This window comes from Dipodomys merriami, unplaced genomic scaffold (genome assembly GCF_024711535.1).
Source record: "Dipodomys merriami isolate MVZ:Mamm:240054 unplaced genomic scaffold, mDipMer1.0.p SCAF_142, whole genome shotgun sequence".
Lineage (NCBI taxonomy): Eukaryota > Metazoa > Chordata > Mammalia > Rodentia > Heteromyidae > Dipodomys > Dipodomys merriami.
Window position 1 is genome coordinate 2,691,984 of NW_027202738.1, and position 27,261 is coordinate 2,719,244.

At 40.8% G+C, this 27,261-nt stretch overlaps 1 protein-coding gene across 3 annotated transcripts in view; it reads right to left on the minus strand.

Annotated features, from left to right (window-relative positions):
* Window positions 1–27,261, minus strand: part of LOC138826388 (intraflagellar transport protein 81 homolog) — a 154,966-nt gene that overhangs the window by 47,305 nt on the left and 80,400 nt on the right. For all 3 annotated transcript variants that reach the window (XM_070021493.1, XM_070021495.1, XM_070021494.1), the window contains 4 exons: window positions 25,442–25,588; window positions 8,001–8,150; window positions 4,568–4,696; window positions 2,311–2,400 (listed from right to left, as the gene is read on the minus strand). In XM_070021493.1, the coding sequence (XP_069877594.1) occupies window positions 2,311–2,400; window positions 4,568–4,696; window positions 8,001–8,150; window positions 25,442–25,588 (516 nt within the window). The remainder of the gene's footprint in view (window positions 1–2,310; window positions 2,401–4,567; window positions 4,697–8,000; window positions 8,151–25,441; window positions 25,589–27,261) is intronic.

Consider the following 27,261-nt stretch of genomic DNA (forward strand, 5'->3'; position numbering starts at 1 on the left):
GTGGCCTGTGCTTGTCATTTCAGATATGACAGGAAACTCAAAAACAGCATAAAAACAGCGCACAAAATAAGGGCTGAGGTTTATAATCTTAGCTACTCAGGAGGCTGAAATCTGAGTATCAAAGCTCAAAGCTATCCCCAGGAAGACAAATGGGTGAAACTCTTATTTTCTATTAACTATTAAAAAATCAGAAATGGAGGCATAGCACAAGTAGCAGAGTTCCAGCCTTGAGCAAAAAAGCTTGAGGCTCTGAGTTCAAGCCCTAGTACTGCCAAAAATATTGTTGGGCTTTTGCATAGGCTACACATAAGCTCTACCACTAAGCTATCCTTAGGAACAATTAAGAAAAATGTTTTAGAAAGTAGAGCAAAGGTGTGAAAACAAATTTAAGGTAGTCACTGCATAATTATCCATCTGCTGATTCCCACAAAATTTCTAGACAATAAATAAGGACTTGCTAATAGATAATACCTCTAGGGAGTACACTGGGAATGCATAAGTAGAAAGCATGTCTGTTCTTTTCTTCAAATAATTCTGTTGTAAATTCTTTGCCAAGAACGTGAGTTTTTTTTCTGTTTGTTTTTGTGCTAGAACCAGGGGCTTGAACTCAGGACTTGGGTGCTAGCACTCTACCATTTGAGCAACAGCTCCACTTCCAGCCTTTTGGTGCTTAATTAGAGCTTAGAACCTCACAGACAGGTGGGAAGGTGGCTCAGTGGTAGAATGCTTGCCTTGCATGAATGAGGCCCTGAGTTCAATTCCTCAGAGCCACATAAAGCAGAAAAAGCTGAAAGAGCTGAGGGACAGCGCCCAGGCCAGAGTTCAGGCTCTACAACCGGCAAAAAAAAAAAGAAAAAAGAAAAGAACCTCACAGACTTTCCTGGCTTTGAACTGCAATCCTCAGATCTCAGCCTCCTGAATAGCTAGGATTACAGTTGTGAGCCATCAGGGCTCAGTTGGTTTTACTTTTTTTTTTTTTTTTTGGCGGGGGGGGGGGGGGGTGTCCGGTTGTGGGCCTGAACTCTGGGCCTGGGCACTGTCCCTCAGCTCTTCAGCTCAAGGCTAGCACTCTACCACTTGAGCCACAGCACCACTTCCGGCTTTTTTTTTCTGCTTATATGGTGCTGAGGAATCGAACCCAGGGCCTCAGGCATGCAAGGCAAGCGCTCTACCACGGAGCCACCTTCCCAGCCCTGGTTTTACTTTTATTAAAAAAAAAAAAAAAAAAAGTAAGAGGGCTGGGAAGGTGGCTCCGTGGTAGAATGCTTGCCTTTCATGCATGAGGCCTGGGTTTGATTCCTCAGTACTACATAAGCAGAAAAAGCTGGAAGTGGCGCTGTGGCTCAGGTAGCAGAGTGCTAGTCTTGAGCTGAAGATCTCTGGGACAGTACCCAGGCCCAGAGTTCAGGCCCCACAAACGGCAAAAAAAAAAAAAAAAAGATAAAAAATAAATAAAATTAAAAAATATTTCAGTGAAACTAATAATTACCAGATTGTATATCTATTTAAATTTGTTCATATATTAACAAGTAATTGTTTCACTTAATTATATATAATTTCTAAAACTTCTCCTAAATAAACACAATTTTTTCAAGATGCCATTCTAACTATAAATGATTGTAAAAGGTTTAGATAAATAAGTTATGAGTCTTGAGTTGGGAATGTCCCACACTGTGACTCAAAGAAAGGTAAATTCATTCATCTAAAGTTAACTTGTCACAACTTGTAAGCAGACTAAGCTTTTATCTGGCTACATAAGAATGTGATTTTCGCCGGGTGCCGGTGGCTCACGCCTGTAATCCTAGCTACTCAGGAGGCTGAGATCTGAGAATCGCGGTTCAAAGCCAGCCCGGGCAGGAAAGACCGTGAGACTCCTATTTCCAATAAACCACTAGAAAACCGGAAGTGGCGCTGTAGCTCAAGTGGTAGAGCGCTCACCTTGAGCAGAAGAGCTGAGGGACAGCGCCCAAGCCCAGAGTTCAAGCCCCATGACCGACAAAAAAAAAAAAAGAATGTGATTTTCTATTTACAGCTTTTACAGCATATAATTTAAGGGAAAAACCTCATCTGGCTGCATTTGTGAATTTCAGTTTAAATTCCTCTCTTTGCTTTCTCTCATTAATTTATAACAAAATCAGAAGAATAAACAAACCCCCCTTGGAGGTCACTTTACTCCGTTTTGCAGAATCACATCAGTGCAATAAAAACAATTTCTTTTCTATAATAAACTAGGTAAAATATTTAGCCATCTAACTAGTACATCTAAACAAGACAGAACACTAAAAATATCACAAAAGCAAATTCACTTACTTGACATTTCTGACGCAACTGTCGTAATTCCTTTATAACTGGAGCTAGAGCTGACTTCTTTTCCAATACCAGGGAATTCAGTTTTTTTACCTGTCATTTAAACAAAAAAAAACCATATATCTAAAAAAAACAGTTCAAAGGAAGAAAATGCTGCATGCATAGAAATATTGTAAAAATGTCTGTCTACATAAATTATTTTGGTGCTCAACAATGGGGAAGAGTTTAGTAAATTTTGATTTCTTGGCAAGACAGAATACCATTTAGCCAGTCAAAATGTTATCAAGACTGTAACCAGGCACTGATGGTTAATACCTGTAAGTAGGGTGTGGCTCAAGTGGTAGGATGCCAGCCTTGACCAAAAAAAGCTAAGGGACAGTGTCCATGCCCTGAGTGTACACACACACACACACACACACACACACACACACACACACACACACACACACACACACACACACACACACACACACACACACACACACACACACACACACACACACACACACACACACACACACACACGGTAGATCATCCTAAGAAAACATTTAACTCTAACATTGAATTAATAAAATAATTGCAAGTTGCCTGTTGTCTGTATACAATAACTATGATCATGATGTACTATATAAAAACATATATTTATGTTGGTTATGTAAGATTACATATATGTAGAGTAATATCCAAAACACTTAATCTAAGTGGTAAAAGTAATGACCAATCAGCATACCTACAAGGTATAGGAATAAATGGTTCTGGAGGCTTCCTCTGTACAATTTTTTTTTTTTTTTGGTGGCAGTCTTGTGGTTTAAACTCAGGACTTGAGCTTTTTGTACTCTGCCACTTGAGCTACAGCTCCACTTCTGACTTTTTGGTGGTTAATTGGAGATAAGATGCTCACTGATTTTCCTGCCTGTATAGGTTGACTTTGAACCTTAACCTGCATATCTCAGCCTTCTGAATAGCTAAGATTATAGGCATGAGGGGAAAAACAAAGGAGGAGGTAACAATGCTCAATAGGAAATGTACTCATTATCTTACTCATGTAACTGAAACCCCTCTGTACAGTATTTTTACAACAACAAAACAACATAAAAAAAAGATTATAGGCATGAGTCACCAGTGCTCAGCCCAAATTCTATTTTTGTGTGCTAGTACTAGGGCTTGAGTTCTGAGCCTCAAGCTCTCACTTGCCTTTTTTGCTCACAACTTTTTTTATTTTTTTTTGTCTTTTCTTTTTTGGTACTGGGGATCGAACCCAGGACGTTGCACTTGCTAGGCAAGCGCTTTGCCACTGAGCTACATCCCAGCCCTACTCACAACTTTTTACTCATGGCTGGTAACTCTACCACTTGAGCCATATCTCTTATAGCTTTTAGCTGATTAAATGGAGATAAGAGTCTCTAGAATTTGTGGGCTGGGAAGGTGGCTCAGTGGAAGAGTGCTTGCTTTGCATGCATTAGGCCCTGGGTTCAATTCCTCAGCACCACATAAGCAGAAAAAAGCCAGAAGAGCCACTGTGGCTCAAGTGGTAGAATGTTAGCTTTGAGCAGAAGAGCTGAGGGACAGCACCCAGGCCCAGAGTTCAGCCCCCACAACCCACAAAAAAAAAAGTCTCTAGAATTTGTATGCCTAGTCTGGCTTCAAACCTCGATCCTCAGATACCAGACTCTTGAATAGCTAGGGTTATAAGCAAGAGCCACCAGTACTCAGTAAAATTCAATTTTTTTAGGAGTTACATTTCTAGAAAATTCAGAGGGTTCTGGAGGAAAGCCCAAGATGGACAAGAGGACTCTGAGAATTTAGGACATTCAGAAGGCTCTAGGGTAATGCCAAGATGGACAAGAGAAGTCTGAGAATTTAGCTGTTTACCAAATAGTCAGAAAAAATTCCATTATTATTATTTTGTGTGTGATGTGTTTTCTCTTTTTTCTTATAATTTCAACATTATGATGCCTGATGAAAATGTAGTGGTGTTTTTTGGTCAAACAGCATTCTTAAATGTGGAAAGATACTAGGCTTATCCATGAAAATAATTTTATCAGGTAGGATGGTATGATTTGAGAAAACTTATTTTTATCACAAATACTTATTTAAAATAATATAACATGTATATCTCAAAAACGACAAAATACACAAACTATTAGTAGTTAAGACAACCTTATTAGAATGAAAAAATTTTAAAGCTATTCATAGAAACACATGAAAAAATATAAACATTGTGCAGAGATGGAAATAAATACAAGGAAAGTGTAATCACCATTTCAGACATGTCATCCAAGGTTTGGCCTTTCATTTCATCCACTTCACTCTTCAGTGCCGAGACCCTTTGAAGCTCTTCTTGTGTATAACTAAAGCCAGATATACCCTTCTTCTCCTCAGTGGTTTGCTATCAGAAACAGAGCCCACAAAATGGTGTCAGCATGTTGCTGGTTTCCGTAAGAAGTATGACTATTTCATACTTCTGTTGAAAAGTTGCAAACAAAATTCATTTGTTTAAGGCCGGGCGCTGGTGGCTCACGCCTGTAATCCTAGCTACTCAGGAGGCTGAGATCTGAGGATCGCGGTTCAAAGCCAGCCCGGGCAGGAGAGACCGTGAGACTCCTATCTCCAATAAACCACCAGAAAACCGGAAGTGGCGCTGTAGCTCAAGTGGTAGAGTGCTCGCCTTGAGCTGAAGAGCTGAGAGACAGCGCCCAGGCCCAGAGTTCAAGCCCCATGACCGACAAAAAAAAAAAAAAAAAAAAAAATTCATTTGTTTAGAATCCAAAAGGAGTGTTTTCATTGGGTTTTCATTACCTTTCTTTTTTTTTCTTTTTTTTTTTCTTTTTTTGTCGGTTGTGGGGCTTGGGCGCTGTCCCTGTGCTCTTTGAGCACTCTGCCACTTGAGCCATAGTGCCACTTCCGGTTTTCTAGTGGTTTATTGGAGATAAGAGTCTCATAGACTTTCCTGCCCCGGCTGGCTTTGAACCTCGATCTTCAGATCTCAGCCTCCTGAGTAGCTAGGATTACAGGCGTGAACCATCGGCGCCTGACTTCAAATTACATACCTTTCATTTTATAAACCTACACTAAATTTTATTATGGTTGCTTTAGGTGCAAAGAGTATTTCGTAGACCTTGGAAAAATGCTGCATACCTAATACAGACTGAAAAACAGGATGCACTCAATAAACACTTGGCAAATACATGAATTCTCAAGTGAGAAATTATATGTTTACTCATTTAGTATTTATTGCACACTCAAATGTGCCAAATCCAGTTCTAGGCACCAGTGTACATAGTGAACAAAAATGGGGGGAAAAATCTCTTCCTCTACAGAGCTTACTTATAATGGGAGTAAACAGCAATATGTAAATAAGTAAGTAAACAACTATCTTGTAAGGGAGAGGGGGCTTGGAATCTTAAATTCTAAGATTACTCAAAATAAGAGCCAAAACTTACAACAGACATAAGATACTTGAATGAATTCATCAGGCAGAAACTTTAAAATAATAGACTAATATATTCAAGAAAATAAATGGAGAGCCGGGCGCCGGTGGCTCACGCCTATAATCCTAGCTACTCAGGAGGCTGAGATCTGAGGATCATGGTTCAAAGCCAGCCCGGGCAGGAAAGACCATGAGACTCCTATCTCCAATAAACCACTAGAAAACCGGAAGTGGCGCTGTAGCTCAAGTGGTAGAGCGCTCGCCTTGAGCTGAAGAGCTGAGGGACAGCGCCCAGGCCCAGAGTTCAAGCCCCATGACCGACAAAAAAAAAAAAAGGAAAATAAATGGAAAGTTGGAAAGTACTACAACTGAAATCTACAAAGTAGTCAAATGGAAATTCTAGACTTGAGAAATATAAGATATTAAGAATTCATGGGGCTGGGAAGGTGGCTCAGTGGTAGAGCATGCTTGCCTTGCAAGCATGAGGCCCTGGGTTAGATTCCCCAGCACCACATAAGCAAAAAGAAAAAAAGCCAAAGTGGCATTGTGGCTTAAGTGGTAGAGCGCTAGCCTTGAGCTGAAGAGCTGAGGGACAGCGCCCAGGCCCAGAGTTCAGGCCCCAAGACCGGACCCAAAAAAAACAAAAAAACAAAACAAAACAAAACAAAAAGATATTAAGAATTCAAAAGATGGGCTGGGAAGGTGGCTCAGCAGTAGAGCGCTTGCCTTGTGTGCATGAGGCTCTGGGTTCGATTCCTCAGCACCATATAAGCAAAAAGAAAAAAGCCAGAAGTGGTGCTGTGGCTCAAGTGGTAGAGTGCTAGCCTTGAGCTGAGGAGCTGAGGGACAACACCGAGGCCCCATCACCAGACCCCCCCCCCAAAAAAAAAAGAATTCAAAAGATGGATTTAATAGCAGACTAGACACACACAAAGAGAAGAATGAATAAATTACAAGATAACATAGAAGAAAAAAAATCACACGGAAGAAATATAATGGGAACCAATGGGGACAAAGCAAAGCATAAAACCCCACAAACGTGGACTGTGGTGGAGAAGTCTACCATGGACTGTGGTGGAGAAGTCTAACATATTAGCATCAGGAGTTTAGTGGAGGAGAATGAAGTCATGGTAGTAACTGAAGTTGTTGCAATGGAGCTAGAAATTCCTACCTGAAAAGTAACTTGGAAACCCCCAATGTTTGATTTTAAGTAACAATAAGTAGGCCAAAAGAATCACAATGAGAATTAGAGAACAATTTGAAGTGAATAATGATAATATAGTTCCTACTAACAATTTAAAATTAGTGTTGTTACAATCCATGGTAGATTCACAGTAAATTGTCAATCTTATATTCTCAAGAAGCAATCAATACTCATTAGCATGAAACTGAAGTCCATATTGTCAACTGGAAAGAACCACAATTGGGTAAAATTTCATTTATTTCTACCAGATTATTGCTAGCACCCTGAGGAAATAATTTCCCATGAGTAAGAGGAGGAAAAATGTGAACCCTAGAAAATAGAGGAACTAGCACCCACAATCAGAACAGCTTTGCTGCTGACTGCCCTCAGCTTACCACTTTTGATAACCAAGACACTAACACCTAAGAAGCCTAGGGTAAACCCACATAGGCTTTCCCTGGCAGGGTATTTCAAAGCTCTTCGGAAGTACATGCTTCAAGATTTCTGCTCAGGAAACCACCATTAATAGATATTTTATAGTTATTCTTTTGGCATGAGAATTTTATAGAGTAACTAGTTAACCAAATTAAAAACTGCCTTGAACTTCAACTTCTATTAATCCCAAATCAGCACACATTTATAAAAGGAAGTGCTTACCACTGTATTAAAAATAAGTGAATCTGCTTACATGGCATTGCTGTAATTAATCAGAAAATTAATGTTATGGTTTTCCAATAAAAACAACCAGCTCAGTAAAAAGCTGCAACTTGTTGGGCACTAGTGGCTCATGCTTATAACCCTAGCTATTCAGGAAACTGAGATCTGAGGATCATGGTTTAAAGCCAGCCCATGCAGGAAAAGTCTATGAGACTCTTCATCTCCATTTAACTACCAAAAAAGACAGAAGTGGAACTGTGGCTCAATGTGGTAAGGTGTTAGCCTTGAGCCCAAAAGCTCAAGGACAGTTCCAGGTCCAGGGTTTAAGCCCCAGGACCAGCAAAAAACAAAAACAAAAAATGCTGCAAACTATAAACCTCCTGGCATTTATATTTTTAGCAGTCCAAAGTAATACTGTATTACCAGTTGATGTTTAATATTTTCATCATGTTGTTTAAGAAGTTCTTCAGTCCTCTGCAAGAGACCAAATTCAGCTTTGAATTCAGCTATTATCTGATGCTTCTTTTTGAAAACAGTACTCTTGCTTCGAAGTTTACTGACATATCGTTTGAACTGTAAAAGACAATATGTAATATAATTAGAAAAACAGTAGGTCCAGAGTATGGTATACAACCTTAGAGCCTTAAAATTTTTACTTTTCTTGTAATACATGTCACAAGTATATAAAAACTTGGTTTTCTTACAAAACTTGGGAAGACTTACAAATTAATCAAAATATTACTTGAATTTTTTGACCCATATAAATATTCAAGCTCCTTATGTAGAAGCCATTCATTTTAAGCTTCACAAGTACAGATTAGAAACTCAACCCTATCAAAGTACAAAGGTTTAAAAAGGAAGTATGAGACAGATTCATTATATTCACAAATTGCTTTGTTGAATGTCAACTCCTTTGTACAAACAAAGATAATTCTAAAAAACAAGGAAAAGAGCTGGGCACCAGTGGCTCACACCTATAATCCTAGCTACTTCGGAGGCTGAGATCTGAGGAAAGCGGTTCAAAGTCAGCCTGGGCAGGAAAAGTCTGAGAGACTCTTATCTCCAATAAACCACCGGAAAACCAGAAATGGTGCTGTGGTTCAAGTGGTAGAGTGCTTGCCTTGAGATGAAGAGCTCAGGGACAGCGCACAGAACCAGAGTTCAAACCCCATGACCGAGAAAAACAAAAAACAAAAAAAAGAGGAAAAATAAATAAAAAGGAAGTAGGAAAAAAGAACTGATAATTATAATTATGGCTGTGGTATCAACATAGTGTATTTTACATACCACATGCTCTTTTGGTAGGAGCATACGGGATTTACTGGGATTAAGAGACAACCAAAATCATCAATACTTGCTGCCACTGTTATCACTTGAGAAATGTACTGTTATTTCCTAAGAAGCATGCTAGTGGGAACTGGTAGTAATTGAATTATCTGTTTACCTTTTCATGTATCAAAGCTATGATTGCTCTATTCTAATGGAAAGACCCTGTTACTAAGCAATACCAACTAAGATTTGGAAAATAAATTAAACATACATAATGCTTGTTTTTTTGTTTTGTGCCAGTCCTGGGGCTTGAACTCAAGGTCTAGGTGCTGTTCTTGAGGTGTTTTGCTCAAGACTAGTGCTCTACCACTTGAACCACAGCTCTTTTGGCTTTTTGGTGGTTAATTGGAGCTGAATCTTACTGACTTTCCTGCTCAGGCTGGCTTTCAACTACAATCCTTAGAACTCAGCCTCCTGAGTAACTAGGATTCCAGGTGTGAACCATCAGTGCCTGGTTTGAATATAATATTTAAATAAATTAATGTGATGAATATTAGTTACTATCTCTTCTATATTAGGTACTGCCAGAAAGGACACAACTCTAAACAAGATCCTGCCCTCATGAAGTTTGAAGGATGTGGGTTAAATAAACCTGCAGCTAGAATTTACAATGGTGAACATTGAGAACAAACAGAAATTTAACCAGGGTTAGGATGAAGATCAGAAGCCAAGGGCTGGGATTAAAGGAGGGGAGAGGGAAGGAGGGAAGGAGGGGAAAATTAAATTGTATTTAAGCCAAAACTAAAGGAGTCAAGAGTGTGTTAGAAGAAAGAACCTGAATGATTACTTCAAGAAGTGAGAAACATCATGTGTAAAGGTCCTGAGGCACTGGTTTAATACATTTCTAATTTTTCTGATATATAATTCTTCAAAAAAAATCACTTTCTGCCGGGTGCCAGTGGCTCACACCTATAACCCTAGCTACTCAGGAGGCTGAGATTTGAGGACTGTAGTTCAAAACCACCCCAGGAAGGAAAGTCCCTAAGGCTCTTATCTCCAATTAGCCACCAGAAAACCAGAAGTGGCGCTGTGGCTCAAGTGGTAGAGGGTTAGCCTTGAGCTGAAGAGCTCAGGGACAGCCCACACAGCAAATTTTCATTTTGTTTTTTGTTTTTGGGTCCAGTCATGGGGCTTGAACTCTGGGCCTGGGCGCTGTCCCTCAGCTCTTCAGCTGAAGGCTAGTGCTCTACCACTTGAGCCACAGCGCCACTTTTGGCTTTTTTTCTTTTTGCTTATGTGGTGCTGGGGAATCGAACCCAGGGCCTCATGCATGCAAGGCAAACGCTTTACCACTGAGCCACCATCCCAGCCCTACACACAGAAAATTTTCAATGGCTGATTAACAGAACTGCTCTAATTTTTTGTTATCAGTATGAATTAAATTGGTATTTACCTAGAGCCTAATAACTTGCTAATTTTCCCTTTAAAGAATTAATGTGTAAGCCTGATACAACTACAGGCTCAGAATCCCTAGAGTAACTATATGTTCTATTAAAAGTGTCCTGGGCAAAATGCCAAAAATGAAATCAGCCCTGCTCATCTGCTATCCTCTTGTAATATCTAGGCCAATTTCCCCTTCTCTTACTGCTCCAAAAATATTTTTAAAAGCTAAAAGCTAGACATGTTTTTGGTGAAAGAACCTACAATGACTCAATGTGTTCTAGGTGTGTTGGTTATTAAGTGACATTCATGGTACATACCAGCTCAAGGTCAGATTAACCACAGTCAACGTAATAAAGCAAGAACTCTACAAACTAAGAACTATGAGAACATGTAAAGAAAATACATCGTCAATGTTTTTCTTTTTTTGTGTCAGTTGTGGGGCCTGAACTCTGGACCTGGGTGCTGTCCCTCAGCTCTTCACCTCAAGGCTAGCACTCTACCACTTGAGCCACAGCAGCATTTCCAGCTTTTTCTGTTTATGTGTGCTGAGGAATCGAACCCAGGGCCTCATGCATGCAAGGCAAGTGCTCTACCACTGAGCCACCGTCCCAGCCCCTTGTCAATGTTTTTCATCCATTGAAAGTTTCCTTTACAGCAGGGCTCTGGTGGCTCACACCTTCAATCCTAGTTACTCAGGAGGGTCAGATCTGAGGATTGCAGTTAAAGCCAGCCTGGGAAGGAAAGTCCACAAGACTCATCTCCAATTAACCACCAGAAGACTGGAAGTGGAGCTATGGCTCAAAGTGGTAGAGCACTAGCCTTGACCAGAAAAGCTCCAGGACAGCACACAGGGCTTGAGTTCAAGATCCATAACTGATAAAAAATAAATTTTCAACGTAACACACACACACACACACACACACACACACACACACACACACACACACACACACGATAAATTCACAGAATTTTCAGAGATTTGTTTTTGTTGTTGTTTCACAGAACACTCTCACTATGTAGTCCAGGCTGGCCTCCAATATACTATTTCTTGTCTTAGCCTCCTTAGCGTTGGGCTTACAAGTATATAGCACCATATCTGGCTCAGACATTTTCTCAATAATTTCTTTTTTACCAGTCCTGGGACTTAAACTCAGAGCCTGGACAGTGTCCCTGAGCTTCTTTTTGCACAAGGCTAGCGCTCTACCACTTGAGCCATAGCGTCACTTCCAGTTTTTTTTCTTTTTGCTTATGTGGTGCTGAGGAATCGAACCCAGGGCCTCATGCATTCAAAGCAAGCACTCTACCACTGAGCCACCTTCCCTGCCCTCAATAATTTCTATAGGCAATATTTCCAGAAATGGATAAAAGGAACACAGGCTTCTAATACATTCTGACTACTCCCTTGTAGTGAAGGAGCTAGCTAATGTAGTAAGAGAAACAAAATCTGTAAGGTTTAGGAAGAAATAAACATTTCATTATTTATGCATAATTATTCTTATGGAGAAATTAAAAATAATCTGAAGATAAATATTATAACTAGTAAGTGAATTTAGCAAAGTTGCTATATAAAGTCGATAGCAAAAATAAATACATTTCCATATTCAATGTGTGAATGGTTAAAAGAACTCTAATTTACCTGAAAATCTGAAAGTCTCTTTCTTCAAGTGGCTGACCCACTGTCATGAATTACATATCTGTCTATATTTATTTGCTAATTTGCCTTTTTTTTTTTGTGCCAGTCCTGCGGCTTTAACTCAGGGCTTAGATGCTGTCCCTGAGCCTCTTTTTTTTGGTTGGTTATGGAACTTGAACTCTGGGCCTGAGTGCTGTCACTCAGCTCTTCAGCTCAAAGCGAGTGCTTTACCACTTGAGCCACAGTGCCACTTCTAGTTTTCTGGCAGTTAATCGGAGATAAAGAGTCTCACGGACTTTCCTGCCCAGGCTGGCTTTGAACTGTGATCCTCAGATCTCAGCCTCCTGTGTAGCTAGGATTATAGGCGTGAGTCACCGGCACCTGGCTCCTGAGTTTCTTTTGCTCATGGCTAGAGCTCTACTACTTAAGCCACAGTTCCACTTCTGGCTTTTGGGGGGTGGTTTATTGGAGATAAAATTCAAACTCTAATACAGGCACACGCAAAAACAAATCACTGTCATTCAAGACCCACAATTGACCAAAAATTTTAAAAATCTTTGTCTCTATAGGAGATAAGAGCCTGAGACTTTCCTGCCTAGGCTAGCCTCGAACCATGTTTCTCAGATCTCACTCAGACAAGAACTACCAGAGGCTGGCTGTTCATTTGCTTTTTAAAGGTGACAGATTCAAAAGTGTGAAGGTATGATATTGTGTCTAAATTCATCTATGCCCAATCAATAAATGAATTATGAAATGCTGAACCTGCTTCAACAGTTCATTACAGAATATCATTTGGTTAACAGAATATTATACTTGTCACAACCTTCACTTTATGAGTATAAGATATAAAAATTAATCTCCATTTTATTTCATTGGACCCCCATATTCCGTTTTTCATCATCTTTTAAATTTCTCTATGATTTGACAGAAAATACAGATTAAAAACATTAAACAGATTTCTTTCTCACTCCAGAATTTCTGAGTATAACAATATTTTATATTTGTAGTCATGAACTCTTAAGTGGGCAGCTACAACCAAGAGCCAAATATTATGCTAATAAATTATAACAAGAAAGAACAACTGGGGAAGTATTTTATTTTGATGGTTTCTATAAACAAGGAACTGTAATTCTTTTTTTTTTGGTCAGTTGAATGGTCTGAACTCTGGGCCTGGGCGCTGTCCCTCAGCTCTTCAGCTCAAGGCTAGCACTCTACCACTTGAGCCACAGTGCCACTTCTGGCTTTTTCTGCTTATATGGTGCTGAGGAATCAAACCCAGGGCCTCATGCATGCAAGGTAAGCACTCTACCACTGAGCTACCTTCCCAGCCCTGGAACTGAAATTCTTGAACATTATTATTATTATTATTATTTTTTGTCGGCCGTGGGGCTTGAACTCTGGGCCTGGGCACTGTCCCTCAGCTCTTCAGCTCAAGGCGAGCGCTCTACCACTTGAGCTACAGCGCCACTTCCGATTTTCTGGTGGTTTATTGGAGATAGGAGTCTCACGGTCTCTCCTGCCCAGGCTGGCTTTGAACCGCGATCCTCAGATCTCAGCCTCCTGAGTAGCTAGGATTACAGGAGTGAGCCACCAGTGCCCGGCTGAACATTATTTTTTTATCTTCACTGTTACTCTAAGCAGTCATATATGCCATAAAATTATTTTAAGGTATTCTGGAGGTAAATTTGAGCTGGAGTCCAGCTCTGTGGTACAGTGACTGACTGTTCTGGCTTCTATCTCTAGCATCACATACACATAAAAAAAGAAGCAAAGAAGCCAGGCACCGGTGGCTCACGCCTGTAATCCTAGCTACTCAGGAGGCTGAGATCTGAGGATGGTGGTTCAAGGCCAGCCCAGGCAGGAAAGTCCTGAGACTCTTATCTCCAATTAACCACTAGAAAACCGGAAGTGGCGCTGTGACTCAAGTGGTAGAGTGCTCGCCTTGAGCTGAAGAGCTGAGGGACAGCGCTCAAGCCCAGAGTTCAAGCCCCACGACCCACAAAAAAAGAAAGAAAAAAAGAAGCAAAGAAAAGTGGGTGCAATTTGAGGACATCTGAAGCAAAAGTTCTTGAGACTCTATCTCAATCGATTAAAAGTCTGGGTACAATGGTATACATATGTCATCCTAGCTACAGGCAAAGCATAAGTAAGAAGATTATGGCCCAAGTTGTTCTAGGCAAAAAAAACAAGATCTATTTGAAAAATAACCAAAACAAAATGCTATAGCTCAAGTGGCTTAGCAAGTGCAAAACCCTGAGGTTCAATCCATAGTCCCACAAAACAAAACCCTAGCTGGCATGGTGGTGTACTATAATTCTAGCACTTAGGATGCCTATACTCTTAGTACTTGGGAGAGATCATGAGTAGACAGAAACCCTTGGGCTTTGCCAGTGACTGTAAGGACAGCATGGGCCACACAGACCTGGTCTCAAAAAAAAAAAAAAAAACAAAACCAAACCTGTGAGAAAAGCCGGGTGCTGCTGGCTCATGCCTGTAATTCAAGCTACTCAGAAGGCTGAGTTCTGAGGACCACAGTTTGAAACCAACCCAGGTAGTAAAGTCTATGAGACTCTTGTCTCTAATAAACAACTCTGAGGGGATGAATAGGTTTGGGATAGATGGGGAGGGAGATAAGGATATAAGGGGTAATATTTAAGATACATGCAGAACTGACATGCTGAATTTATATAACTATGGATAACTACTTAAAGACAATTAAAAATAAAATAAATAAAATTTAAAGGGAATTATTTAAAATTACCTAAAATTATTATTCAAATTATTTAAAATAGGTACCACATTTTTTGGATCCACTCATCTATTGTGGGGCTTCTGGATTGTTTCCATATCTTGCTATGAACAATGATGTGCAGGCATCCTTATCCTGGGTCTTGATACTCAGACTAGATGCCTAGAAGTGGTATGGCTGGGTTGTGGTTAATTGGAGATAAGTCTCATGGACTTTTGCCCTGGCTTTGAACTGTGATCCTCAGACCCCCAGCCTTTTGAGTAGCTAGGATTACACTTTTTTTTGTTTGTTTGTTTCTTGTTTTGTTTTTCTAAGTCCTAGGCCCTTAGTTCTAAGGGCCTAGGCACTGTCCCTGAGCCTCTCTATGCTCAATGCTAGCATTCTACCACTTGAGCCACAGCACCACTTCTGGCTTTTTCTGTTAATGTGGTACTGAGGAATCGAACCCAGGGCTTCATGCATGGAGGCAAGCACTCAACCACTAAGCCACATTCCCTGTCCAGATTACACGTGTTAAAGATAAAAGAAATCAAAGACAAAAAAAGATAAACAACAAATCCTTGGATCATTAAGATAAAAAGCTTCCCACTAAGCATTGTAACTGGACAACTAAATAAATCTATCATTAAAGTAAACTTGCAAGCTTGCCATCAGGCTGGAAACCCATTATGGCAGCTATTACTAACCATTTGCACCAGTCACATGCAGTAACTTGTCATTTATGAGAGATCAGCCATCATTCTACATGCCTATATCAGTAAAACTAATGGTTCTGGGAAAGCAAGTTCTCAGTGGTATGAAGCCCTAATGTTTATCTTGTGGGTGAGCAGTTTGGGTAATGGATTACTACTTTTCAGTGCTTCTGGCTTCATGAACAATATTATAGATTCAGCTCCTTTGTGATCAAAGTGGGATCTGACAAATGTTTCTCCTTGTTTTATTTGCTTAGTGTTTTTCTGAACTCTTGACAGCAATGATTAAATAAAATCTCAGCTAGCTTTTTAAATGGATGGGGCAGCTATTTCCCTAATGCTTTTCAAGCTTGTTGGGAAATCCCAAAAAATTACTGGACATTTCTGTGAAGGCAAGAATAAGTTCCTGCTGCAAATATCATACTTCAATATCTAGCAAGAAAGCTATTTTCAAAGTAGCTGGGAAGACTTTACAAGACAAATACATCCTCGGTACTAGTGTATTTGATCAGGATATATTGTGTACATGAATGGAAATGTCATAATAAACTCCCCTTGTACAACTAATGTAGGCTAATAAAAATTATAAAATAAATAACCCAAAACTGCATTTGTAAAAATAAAAAAGCAGCCGGGCGCTGGTGGCTCACGCCTGTAATCCTAGCTACTCAAGAGGCTGAGATCTGAGGATCGCGGTTCAAAGCCAGCCCGGGCAGGAAAGACCGTGAGACTCCTATCTCCAATAAAACCACCAGAAAACCAGAAGTGGCGCTGTAGCTCAAGTGGTAGAGCGCTCGCCTTGAGCTGAAGAGCTGAGGGACAGCGCCCAGGCCCAGAGTTCAAGCCCCATGACCGACAAAAAAAAAAAAAAATAAAAAAGCAGTAAGAAAGCTACAGAAAAATTATTAATTTCATCAAAAGTTTCTAAATTTAGACCACAAGACATATTTTGTCCTTATATCCTGCTAAGTACAACAATCATGCTATTTTCCTTCTTTATCTATGTCTTTATCATTTGCTTCATTAAATCATTCAGAAATGTAGAAAACTACAGAAATAGGCAGGCTTGGAGTACTCAGGAGAAAAGAGATAAGCTACCTAGCTGTTTAAAAGTAGCATGAGCTGGGCGCCGGTGGCTCATGCCTGTAATCCTAGCTACTCAGGAGGCTGAGATCTGAGGATTGAGGTTCAAAAGCCAGCCCGGGCAGGAAAGTCCGTGAAACTCCAATAAACCACCAGAAAACCGGAAGTGGCGCTGTAGCTCAAGTGGTAGAGCGTTAGCCTTGAGCTGAAGAGCTGAGGGACAGCGCTCAGGCCCAGAGCTCAAGCCCCATGACTGACAAAAAAAAAAAAAAAAAGTAGCATGAATATGCCCTAAGGCCATAAATGTTTTGTCCAGTTGTCAGCATCTAGTATTCTCTCTGAATTCAGAGTTGCTAAAAACTTGAAAAGGCAATCTTTTCATGTCAGGTCTCAATAAATAATTCACAGTTCCTAAAGTTTTGTCTCAGAGCAAGCTAGCAAGAGAAAATGTTTCAAAGTAACCTTTGCTTTCTGCTAAAATGACAATCTTTTCAAAAGAACCCATCATAGGAAGTGCTATATAAACACACATACTATTCTAACCTTCTCCACACTGTTAGTATTACTTTTTTGTGTGTGCTGGTCCTGGGGCTTGAACTGATAGCCTGAGTGCTGTCTCTTAGCTTTATTGTTTAAGGTTAGCTCTCTATCACTAGACCCACAGCTCTACTTCTGCCTTTTTGGTGGTTAATTGAAGATAAAGACTCTTGTAGATTTTTCCTTCCCAGGACTGGCTTGAAACCATAGTCCTCAGTTTGCAGCCTCCCCCGTAGCTGGGTTTACAGGCGTGAGCCACTAGCTCCCAGCAGTACTACAATTAAAATTATAAAATCTCAGCAGGCCACTCATGAACAATGAAATTACCTACATATGACAGTGGCTAGTTAACTGCTCCATCTTTTGAGAGAATCTATAATAAGCAATATGATGTATGCTGGTAGAAATACATCTTAAATCAAACTGGTGGCCCAGAATATCCATTTGTGAAACTGTTAACCATAACTTCCAAAGTCTCTATGCTTCTGTTATAAATCAAATTACCACCACACAGCTGCTACTATCATTACCAATGAGTGTTGCAACTGCTGTCCAATTAGCTGTCTAGAAAAAAAATTGTATGAGCAGCTTTAAAATTTTAGGTTTAAATTATGTCATCACTCAGATTGCATGCATTTTTACACTGCATATACTATGGTGAGCTGAGCAAAATTTATTTGTTTTGTAACATCTCCTGGGAAATGTTAGGGTCCTTGGGCCCTGCTATGAACTCTAAAGAGTATAACATGATTGGAAAGCTTCTAAAAATACCACACATTCGCCTGGATTCACTTGGAAGGGTGGATGATTCAATTTCAAGTGTCAGAATTTGATTCCTAATTTTTGAGGACCTGACAGCTGCCACAAATCTTGCCAGGATTCCCTCATCTGCATTGTCTTCACTTTGAAGTATTTAAGGAAGATTTCATAATCTTTCCAATTTAGCTCTAGGATTTCTGCCCATAGTTGTACAACGGATTGGTTGGCCCTTTCTAAAGCTGCTTATAAATGTTATGTGACCAAGCACATTTTCCAAGCTATAACTGCAAAGCACTGAGCTTTCTACCATGGTTAGGGAAGAAAACAACACAACAGGCTATATAACCACACATAAATCAGCAGTGACCTCTCAATGCATAAAGTGCTAGTCCAAGCCTAACCAGAGCTTTATTTGTGGCTATTAAAAAAAAAATTTAGACCCCAGAGGCTACATTTATTTGAATGAAAGCTCTTAGAAGGATTCTAGTGCTATGTTTCGAGGCTGATTTTTTTCAAATTACTAAAGCAAAGTTTTGGAGGTATAAAAGTGACTAAGCCAGTAAGTAGCAGTTGCTTATGGTGCTACTAACACAAACACAGGTTCTGACCTTTTTTTTTTTTTTGGTCAGTTGTAGGGCTTGAACTCGGTCTGGGCGCTGTCCCTCAGCTCTTTAGCTCAAGGCAAACGTTCTACCACCTGAGCCAAAGCACCACTTCCCGTTTTCTGGTGGTTAATTAGAGATAAGAGTCTCACAGACTTTCCTTGCTGGGGCTGGCTTTGAACAGCAAGCTTCAGATCTCAGCCTCCTGAGTAGCTAGGATTATAGGCGTGAGCCACCAGGCACCAGGTTCTATCCTCTGTTCTTCCATGAAGACAAGGTCTTCTAGATTGTTGCTTATGATAGGGCAGAAAAATCTCAGCAAGAGAAATGGCTCAGCTGGTGCCAGTGGTTCACACCTGTAGTCCTACCTACTCAGGAGGCTGAGATCTGAGGATCACAGTTCAAAGCCAGAGGGCAGGAAACCCCAGGAGACTTTTATCTCCGATTAACCAAAAGAAAACCAGAAGTGCAATGTGGCAGAAATAACTATCGCAAAGCTCACAGAACTCATAAATGTTATAGACCATGTAGACAATTTGCTCCAGGAAAGTTAGAATGTGTTTGTGACTTTAACTGAGCATCACTATCCCACAATACTATGAAATTTGGGAAATTATGTAACCACTAATCACAATAAAAAATTTGAAAAAAAAAAGAAAACCAGAAGTGGCACTGTAGCTCAAGTGGTAGAGTGCTTGCCTTGCGCTGAAGAGCTGAGGGACAGCACCTAGGACAAGAGTTCACGCCCCAGAACCGACCAAAAAAAGAAAATCAGCCCTTCAGGGTTGGAGTTGTGGCTTAGGTGTTAGAGTGCCGGGCCAAAGCATCAAATATTGAGTTTGAGTCCACTCTAAATGTGCAAATGGATTATATGGGTTTGCTCAGACTAAAAAAGAAAGAAATGACTGGAGGCTAGCCGGACGCCAGTGGCTCACACCAGTAATCCTGTGAGATCTGGAGATTGTGTTTTGAAGTCACCAGGCAGAAAAGCAGGAAAAGTCTGTGAGACTCTTTTATTTTTTGGGTCCAGTCATGGGGCCTGAACTCTGGGTCTGGGCGCTGTCCCTCAGCTTTTCAGCTCAAGGCTAGAGCTCTACCACTTGAGCCACAGCACCACTTCCAGCTTTTTTCTTTTTGCTTATGTGGTGCTGAGGAATCGAACCCAGGGGCTCAGGCATGCAAGGTAAGCGCTCTACCACTGAGCCACCTTCCCAGCCCTTCAGCGCTGTGGCTCAAGTGGTAGGGCACTAGCCCTGACCTGAAGAGCAGAGGGACAACACCCAGGCTCAGAGTTTGACTGACACACACACACACACACACACAAATAAGGCAGGTATCTGGACATAGCCATTCTTGTGGATTCACAATATAAAGGCCTTATTGGAGAGAGGTAAAAGTAGAGAGTGGGCCTCTGGAAGGAGTAGGTCATCTGGGCTCTCTTCTAATATTCCTTCTTGTCTGCTATCATGATGGACTGACCCCTCTGAAACCATGAGCCTAGCAAAAACTTTCCTTCCTTAAAAAAACAAAACAAAACAGGCTAAAGCCAGGCATTGGTGGCTCATACCTATAATCCTAGTTGCTTAGGAAGTTGAGACCTGGAGGATCTTAGTTCAAGCCAGCCTAGACAGAAGAGTTCATGTGACTAATAATTAACCATTAAATTAACTATTAAAATGCCAGACTGAAGTAGAACAAGATAGTCCAGCAAGAGAGTCAGGGCCTTGAGTTCAAGCCCTGGTATCCTCCTCAACAATCCACAGTAGTAATGGCTGATCCAACTTGCGTTTTAAAATATTTATAATCCCATTAACGGCATTTGGTTGTCTAAGAATAGTGCTCTGACCTATCAAGATGACTTTAAGTTGTAATCTTATTATCTGGCTCAAGTAAGGATACCTTTTAGTGTTGTAATGCACAAATTATTGAGGGCTCTGAAGCTGTACTTAACTCTAATGCTGGTACTACTAAGTGCTAACAATATGACATTGGGCAAGCTAGCTTCAACTCTGTGTGTTTCAGTTCCCTTACCTCTAAAAATAGGGAATAAAAATTATATCTAGGGATGGGAAGGTAGCTCAGTGGTAGAGTGCTTGCCTTGCATGCATGAGGTCCTGGGTTCGATTCCTCAGCACCACATAAGCAGAAAAAGCTGGAAGTGGCGCTGTGGCTGAAGTGGTAGAGCACTATCCTTGAGCTGAAGAGCTAAGGGACAGCACCCAGGCCCAGAGTTCAGGCCCCATGACCAGAAAAAAAAAATTATATCTATCTCACAGTATAATGAGATAAATGCATACAAGAAGCCCAGTATGGCTGGGCGCTGTTGACTTATGCCTGTAATCCTAGCTACTCAGGAGGCTGAGATCTGAGGATTGTGGTTCAAAGCCAGCCCAAGCAGGAAAGCCCATGATACTCTTATCTCCAGTGAACCACCAGAAAACCAAAAGTAGGTTGTGGCTCAAGTGGTACAGTGCTCACCTTGAGCTGAAGAGCTCAGGTACAGTGCCTATCCCCAGAGTTCAAGTCCCATGACAACCCCCTCCAAAAAAAAAAAAAAAAACCCAGTATGGTGTTTGACAGATTGTAACTGCATAATAAACTTTTATTATTATTAAGCTGAATTTTTTTTTACAAAAATTTAGAGCAAAGATCATTTTGGTAACTTTTTAAATTCAGAGATAGTACCAATCAAAATGCTATAGACTATCAACTCAATCATATTTTTACTTAATAAGTATATATTTAGGGGCTGGGAAGGTGGCTGAGTGATAGAGTGCTTGCCTTGCATGCCTGAGGCCCTGGGTTTGATTCCTCAGCACCACATAAGAAAAAACCTGGAAGTGGCACTGTAGCTCAAGTGGTAGAGCACTAGCCTTGAGCTGAAGAGCTGAGGGACAGTGCCCAGGCCCAGAGTTCAGGCCCCATGACCAGACCCCCCCCCCAAAAAAAAGTATATAAAACCTTTTCTTTTTGGCCTATCCTGAGGCTTGAACTCTAGGCCTGAGCACTGGCCCTGAGCTCCTTTTGCTCAAAATCAGCACCTCTACATCTTGAGCCACAGTGCTACTTGACCTTTTCGGTGATTTAATTTGAGATAAGAGTCTCTCAGACTTTCCTGCCCAGGCTGGCTTCCAACTGTGATTCTCAGATCTCAGCCTCTTGGGCACCTAGGATTATAGGCATCAGCTACCAACACCCAGCTTAAATATTCTAAATTACCAATATTTAGTTATATCTAGAAAGTATAATCTCTAAACTTAGCCTTTTAACACTTTTCAATGTGAAGGAAAAGAAATCAGGTTGGATTGGCTAGAAAACATATCTTTTTATTCTTCTTTTTTTTTTTTTTTTGTTGGTCTTAGGACTTGAACTCAGAGTCTAGGCACTAGCCCTGAACTCTTTTTGCTCAGGACTAGGGTTCTACCACTTTGAACCACAGCACCACTTCCTGTTTTCTGGTGGTTAATTGGAGATAAGAGTCTCAAGGACTTTCCTGCCTTCAGATCTCAGCCTCCTGAGTAGTTAGGATTACAGGTCCCCAGCTGAAATGTATGTTTTATCTCTAAGAAGGTAATTTCAGGGCTGGGAAGGTGGCTCAGTGGTAGAATGCTTGCCTTGCATGCATGAGGCCCTGGGTTTGATTCTTCAGCACCACATAAGCAGTAAAAGCGAGAAGTGGCGCTGTGGCTCAAGTGGTAGAGCGCTAGCCTGGAGCTAAAGAGCTGAGGGACAGTGCCCAGGCCCAGAGTTCAGGCCCACAACTGACAAAAAAAAAAAAAAAAAACTCCAGAAGGTAATTTCAATTGCTTTAGAAATTCTTGTCAAAATGTTGGCAGAATAATAAACACATTCCTTTGCTTTTTCTTGTGTATTGCCTCAAGTATGAAAAAACAATAAAAATGAAATGTTAAAGTTATAACCAAAGAACAACAGAAAAAAGCATTTAGATACTTTTTCTTTTATTAATAAGGAAAATAAGGAGATATTAATAAACAAGCCTAATAATAAATGCCTATAGTACCTGTCATTCACAATCATAAGAGTAATCAGAAGCTGGATCCCTAACTGGCCACTTTTCTTGTTTTTTTGCAGGGGTGGGGGTGGGGGGTGACCCGTGGTGAGGTGTAGACTCAGGGCTTCCCACTCACTAGACAGCCACTCCAACACTGGAGCCAGACCTCCAACTTTTTGCTTATTATTTTTAGAACAGGATCTCACATTTATGCTTGGACTGGCATGATCTGTGTGTAACTAGGATGACAGGCATGTGCTACAACATGCAGCTTGTATTGACTGAGCTGGGTTCTCATGAATGTTTTTTGCCCAAGCAGACCTCCAATAGCAGTCCTCCTGATCTCCACTTCCCAAGTAGGTCAGATTATAGCTATGAACTACTGCACCTGGCTATGTCTCTTTCTTAAAACCCTTTCATGAACTGTCTTAACAGTCAAGTAGCAAAGGACATGATTATTTTGGAAATTATCACATGATACTAAGTCAGAAACCTTAGTGAAGTCCAGCAACCTTATATAAATTTAACAAACTTCCTCTTTCTTATCCATATGGCTTCTCATCCTATCAAAGTTGAAAATAAAATTGGTCTACCAAGATTTGTTCTTTATAAAATTATGCATAATGTTCCCCAATACCTTCTGTTCTTTTAGGTAACTGCCAAATAATTTACTTGATTTGTTCTGGTTTCTGATCAAACATAATTCAAAAATTAAGTTGACCTTATCATTTCTAAAGTTAATCTTTTTCCCCTTAAAAATACTCTTTTGCTGAGCACCAATGGCTCACATCTGTAATCCTAGCCACTCAGGAGGCTGAGATCTGAGGATCACGGTTCAAAGCCAGACTGGGCAGGAAAATCCATGAGACTCTTATCTCCAGTGAACCACCAGAAAACTGGAAGTGGTACTGTGGCTCAAGTGGTATAGTGCTTGCATTAAGCTGAAGAGCTCAGGGACAGCACCCAGACCCAGAGTTCAAGCCCCATTATGACTTTAAAAAAAAAAAAAAAAATATACACACACACACACACACACACACACACACACACACACACACACACACACACACACACATCCTTTGTCTATAACCAGTACTTCTATACACTATGATTTCTCAAAAATAAAGGCTAATAACTTGGCATTGGGTTCTTTTCCCTCACATTTCCATAGAGAAAATCTAAATGAACTAGAAGCACTAATCACATGGCCACAGCAGTTAGGAATTAGGATGTCCTGTCAACTGGGTAGCATTTTTTTAAAGAAAAAAAAAAATGTTAGGAAGTACCAAGATCTCTTATAAAGCAAAACTGTTGCGTAATTAATCATTTTTTTCTTCTGTGGATAGCAAAGATATCATAGAGCCATGATTTTTAGCTCCCAAGTTCATTTAAACCCTCCCCCATCATAAAGCAATATGAAGGCACACATTAAAACCTAAAGGTAGCCAGGCACTTCCTTTGTGGCTCAATGAACCACCAGAAAACTGGAAGTGGAGCTGTGGCTCAAGTGGTAGAACACTTACCTTAACCTGAAGAGCTCAGGTACAGCACCGAGGCCCAGAGTCAAGCTCCATGACTGACCAAAAAAAAAAAAAGAAAGAAACCCGGCACCAGTGGCTCACACCTGCAATCCTAGCTACTTAAGAGACTGAGATATTAGGATTGTGGTTCAAAGCCAGCCCAAGCAGGAATCTCCATGAGACTCTTTTTTTTTTTTTTTTTTTTAGGGGGGGTCTGGTCGTGGGGCCTGAACTCTGGGCCTGGGTGCTGTCCCTCAGCTCTTCAGCTCAAGGCTAGCACTCTACCACTTGAGCCACAGCGCCACTTCCGGCTTTTTTCTTTTTGCTACATGTGGTGCTGAGGAATCGAACCCAGGGCCTCATGCATGCAAGGCAAGCGCTCTACCACTGAGCCACCTTCCCAGCCCCTCCATGAGACTCTTATCTCCAGTAAACTACTCAGAAAAGGCCAGATGTGGTATTGTGGCTCAAATGGAAAACACTAGTCTTGAGCACAAAGAGGCTCAGGGACAGCTCCCAGACCCTGAGTTCAAGCCCCAGGACTAACAAAAAAAAAAAAATTCATTCAAGCATTGACCTCTTCATCTAGCTAAAGGCATATTAGGACATTACAATCAGAAATACTATACTGAAAAACAGCACCCTAGGAACAATTAATTTGTGTTTGGCACAAGTGAAAATTCACCGTCAATTTATTTTCTGGGTCACTTGAACTCAGGTCTGGGCACTGATTCTGAGCTTTTCCCTTCAAGGCTAGTGCTCTACCACTTCGAGCCATAGCTCCACTTCAGGTTTTCTGATGGTTAGAGATAAGAATCTCATGGACCTTCCTGCCTGGGCTGACTTCGAACTGTGATCCTCAGATCTTAGCCTCCTGAGTAGCTAAGATAACAGGCATGAGCCACTGGCACCTGGTTTCCTTAGGCTTTTTTTTTTTTGGGGTCCGGTCGTGGGGTCTGAACTCTGGAACTGGGGGCTGTCCCTTAACTCTTCAGCTCAAGGCTAGTGCTCTACCACTTGGGCTAGCTAACCGTGATCTTCAGATCTCAGCCTCCTAGGATTACAGGCATGAGCCACTGGTGCCCAGCTTTAACATTTTTATTATCTTACTATTTTTCTTTTCAGCAGTACTAGGGTTTGCATTCAGGACCTCACATTCGCTGGGTAAGCACTCTGTCTCTTGACAAAGTTGACTGATAACCACTCCCAGCCCTTTTTGTTTTACTTATTTTTCAGACAGGGTCTCCCTTTTTTTTCTGCCAGGAGCTGAGGTAGAACTGGACTGTAATTTTCTATTCATACCTCTCACAAGGCCAGAATGACATACCTTCAGCACCATGCCCATCTCACTGGTTGAGATGGACCGGCCTCCCAATAGACTGGGGATAGCAGGTAAGATCCACACCCCCCAGCCAGACTGCTCACATTTTATATCAAGAGTATCTTACTACTGTTACAAAAAGACTTAAGTTTTTAAAAATAAGATTATCTTCTCATAAATATTCAAATTAAGAAAGTTAAAACCCAGTAGTCATACCCCTGATTCCATGAGACATGGAACTTACCTCATCTCCCTTCAAAACCTCGGTGCCATCCAATTCTCGGGTCTGATTTGTCTTTACTGACACTTCCTTTTCTAGGCTGGTTAACTTCTCCTTGGCATCTTGAAGTTCCTCAGCCTTGGCTTCTTTTTTACGAGAAATAATGGATGCCTAATGGAGCATTTAATGTAGACAGAAGACATACAGTCAAATTTCTATTATCTTGTATACCTGTGCTTCAGCTTTTTATCAAATAATTTTCAGTATCAACTTTGTTTCTCCTGACCAGAACTGCTTGCCCTATTACATATCTTTATCAACTATAAATATAACTTCAGTATAGAATGTATATTAAGTATCAACCAAAAGACAAAAGCCCTAAAGATACAGAACATATCAAATAGGGAAACAAAAATGCACTAATGAAAATCTTCAAGTTTTCTCAAGTAACACTCAAATACTAATGAAAATACCTTGCAGGGAGGTAAGTAGATGTTAACACTGGAGAAAATAAAACATTTTATTGTCAGAACTACAACACAGATCATCTTATCAAATTCAATACCCATATTTTATAGTGAAAGCTTAAAATAGCTATTTGGGCCATTCTAAAAAATAAACTAAGTTCAAAATCAAACACCTTGCTTACCAGAATTATGCACATATTTACACAACCAAAACGGTTGCTCGTAAGCCATAATGCAGCATTGGCTGTTAGCTACCAACTTGGGGGTAGTGGTAATGGGGAGATTTCTTAAATGAATTGTCTTTTTTTTGGGGGGGGGTCGGGCATGGGGTCGGAACTCTGGGCTGGGCGTTGTCACTCAACTCTTCAGCTCAAGGCTAGCACTCTACCACTTGAGCCACAGTACCACTTCTGGCTTTTTCTGCTCATGTGGTGCTGAAGAATTGAACCCAGGGCCTCATGCATGCAATGCAAGCACTCTACAACTGAGCTACCTTCCCAGCCCCTCATTATCATACTTATTGAAGAAAAAAAAAAATCAGCCAATTTGTACCATTTAGTGAAACAGTATAAGTTGTATGCAAAGTTTTATGCAAACCCTGTGAAAAATTATAGTGTAAACCAAGTGTCTGTGGCTCATGCCCATAAGCCTAAGCTACTCAGGAGGCTACTTCAGGAGGCTGAAATCCAGTCCAAAGCCACCAGGTCAGAAAAGTCCATGAAATTGTATCTTTAAAATAACAAATGAAGGCCAGATGCCGGTGGCTCACGCCTGTAATCCTAGCTACTCAGGAGGCTGAGATCTGAGGATCACGGTTCAAAGCCAGCCCGGGCAGGAAAGTCTGTGAGACTTTTATCTCCAATAAACCACTAGAAAACCAGAAGTGGTGCTGTGGCTCAAGTGGTAGAGCATTCGCCTTGAGCTGAAGAGCGCAGGGACAGCGCCCAAGCCCAGAGTTCAAGCCCCATGAATGACAAAAAAAAAAGAAAAGAAAAGAAAAGCAGGCCTGGAGGCATAGATCAAGGGACATTATGCGCCAGCTGAGCATAAAGCCTTAAATTCAAACACTAGTACTACAAAAAAAAATTTTTTTTCTTCATTTAAATCATGAATTCCATCCAGTGCTGGTGGCTCACGCCTGTCATCCTAGCTACTCAGGAGGCTGAGATCTGAGGATCATGGTTCAAAAATCTAGCCCAGGCAGAAAAGTCCATGAGATTCTTTTTTTTTTTTTTTTTTTGGGTCCAGTAGTGGGGCCTGAACTCTGGGCCTGGGCGCTGTCCCTCAGCTCTTCAGCTCAAGGCTAGCGCTCTACCACTTGAGCCACAGAGCCACTTCCGGCTTTTTTCTTTTTGCTTAAGTGGTGCTGAGAAATCG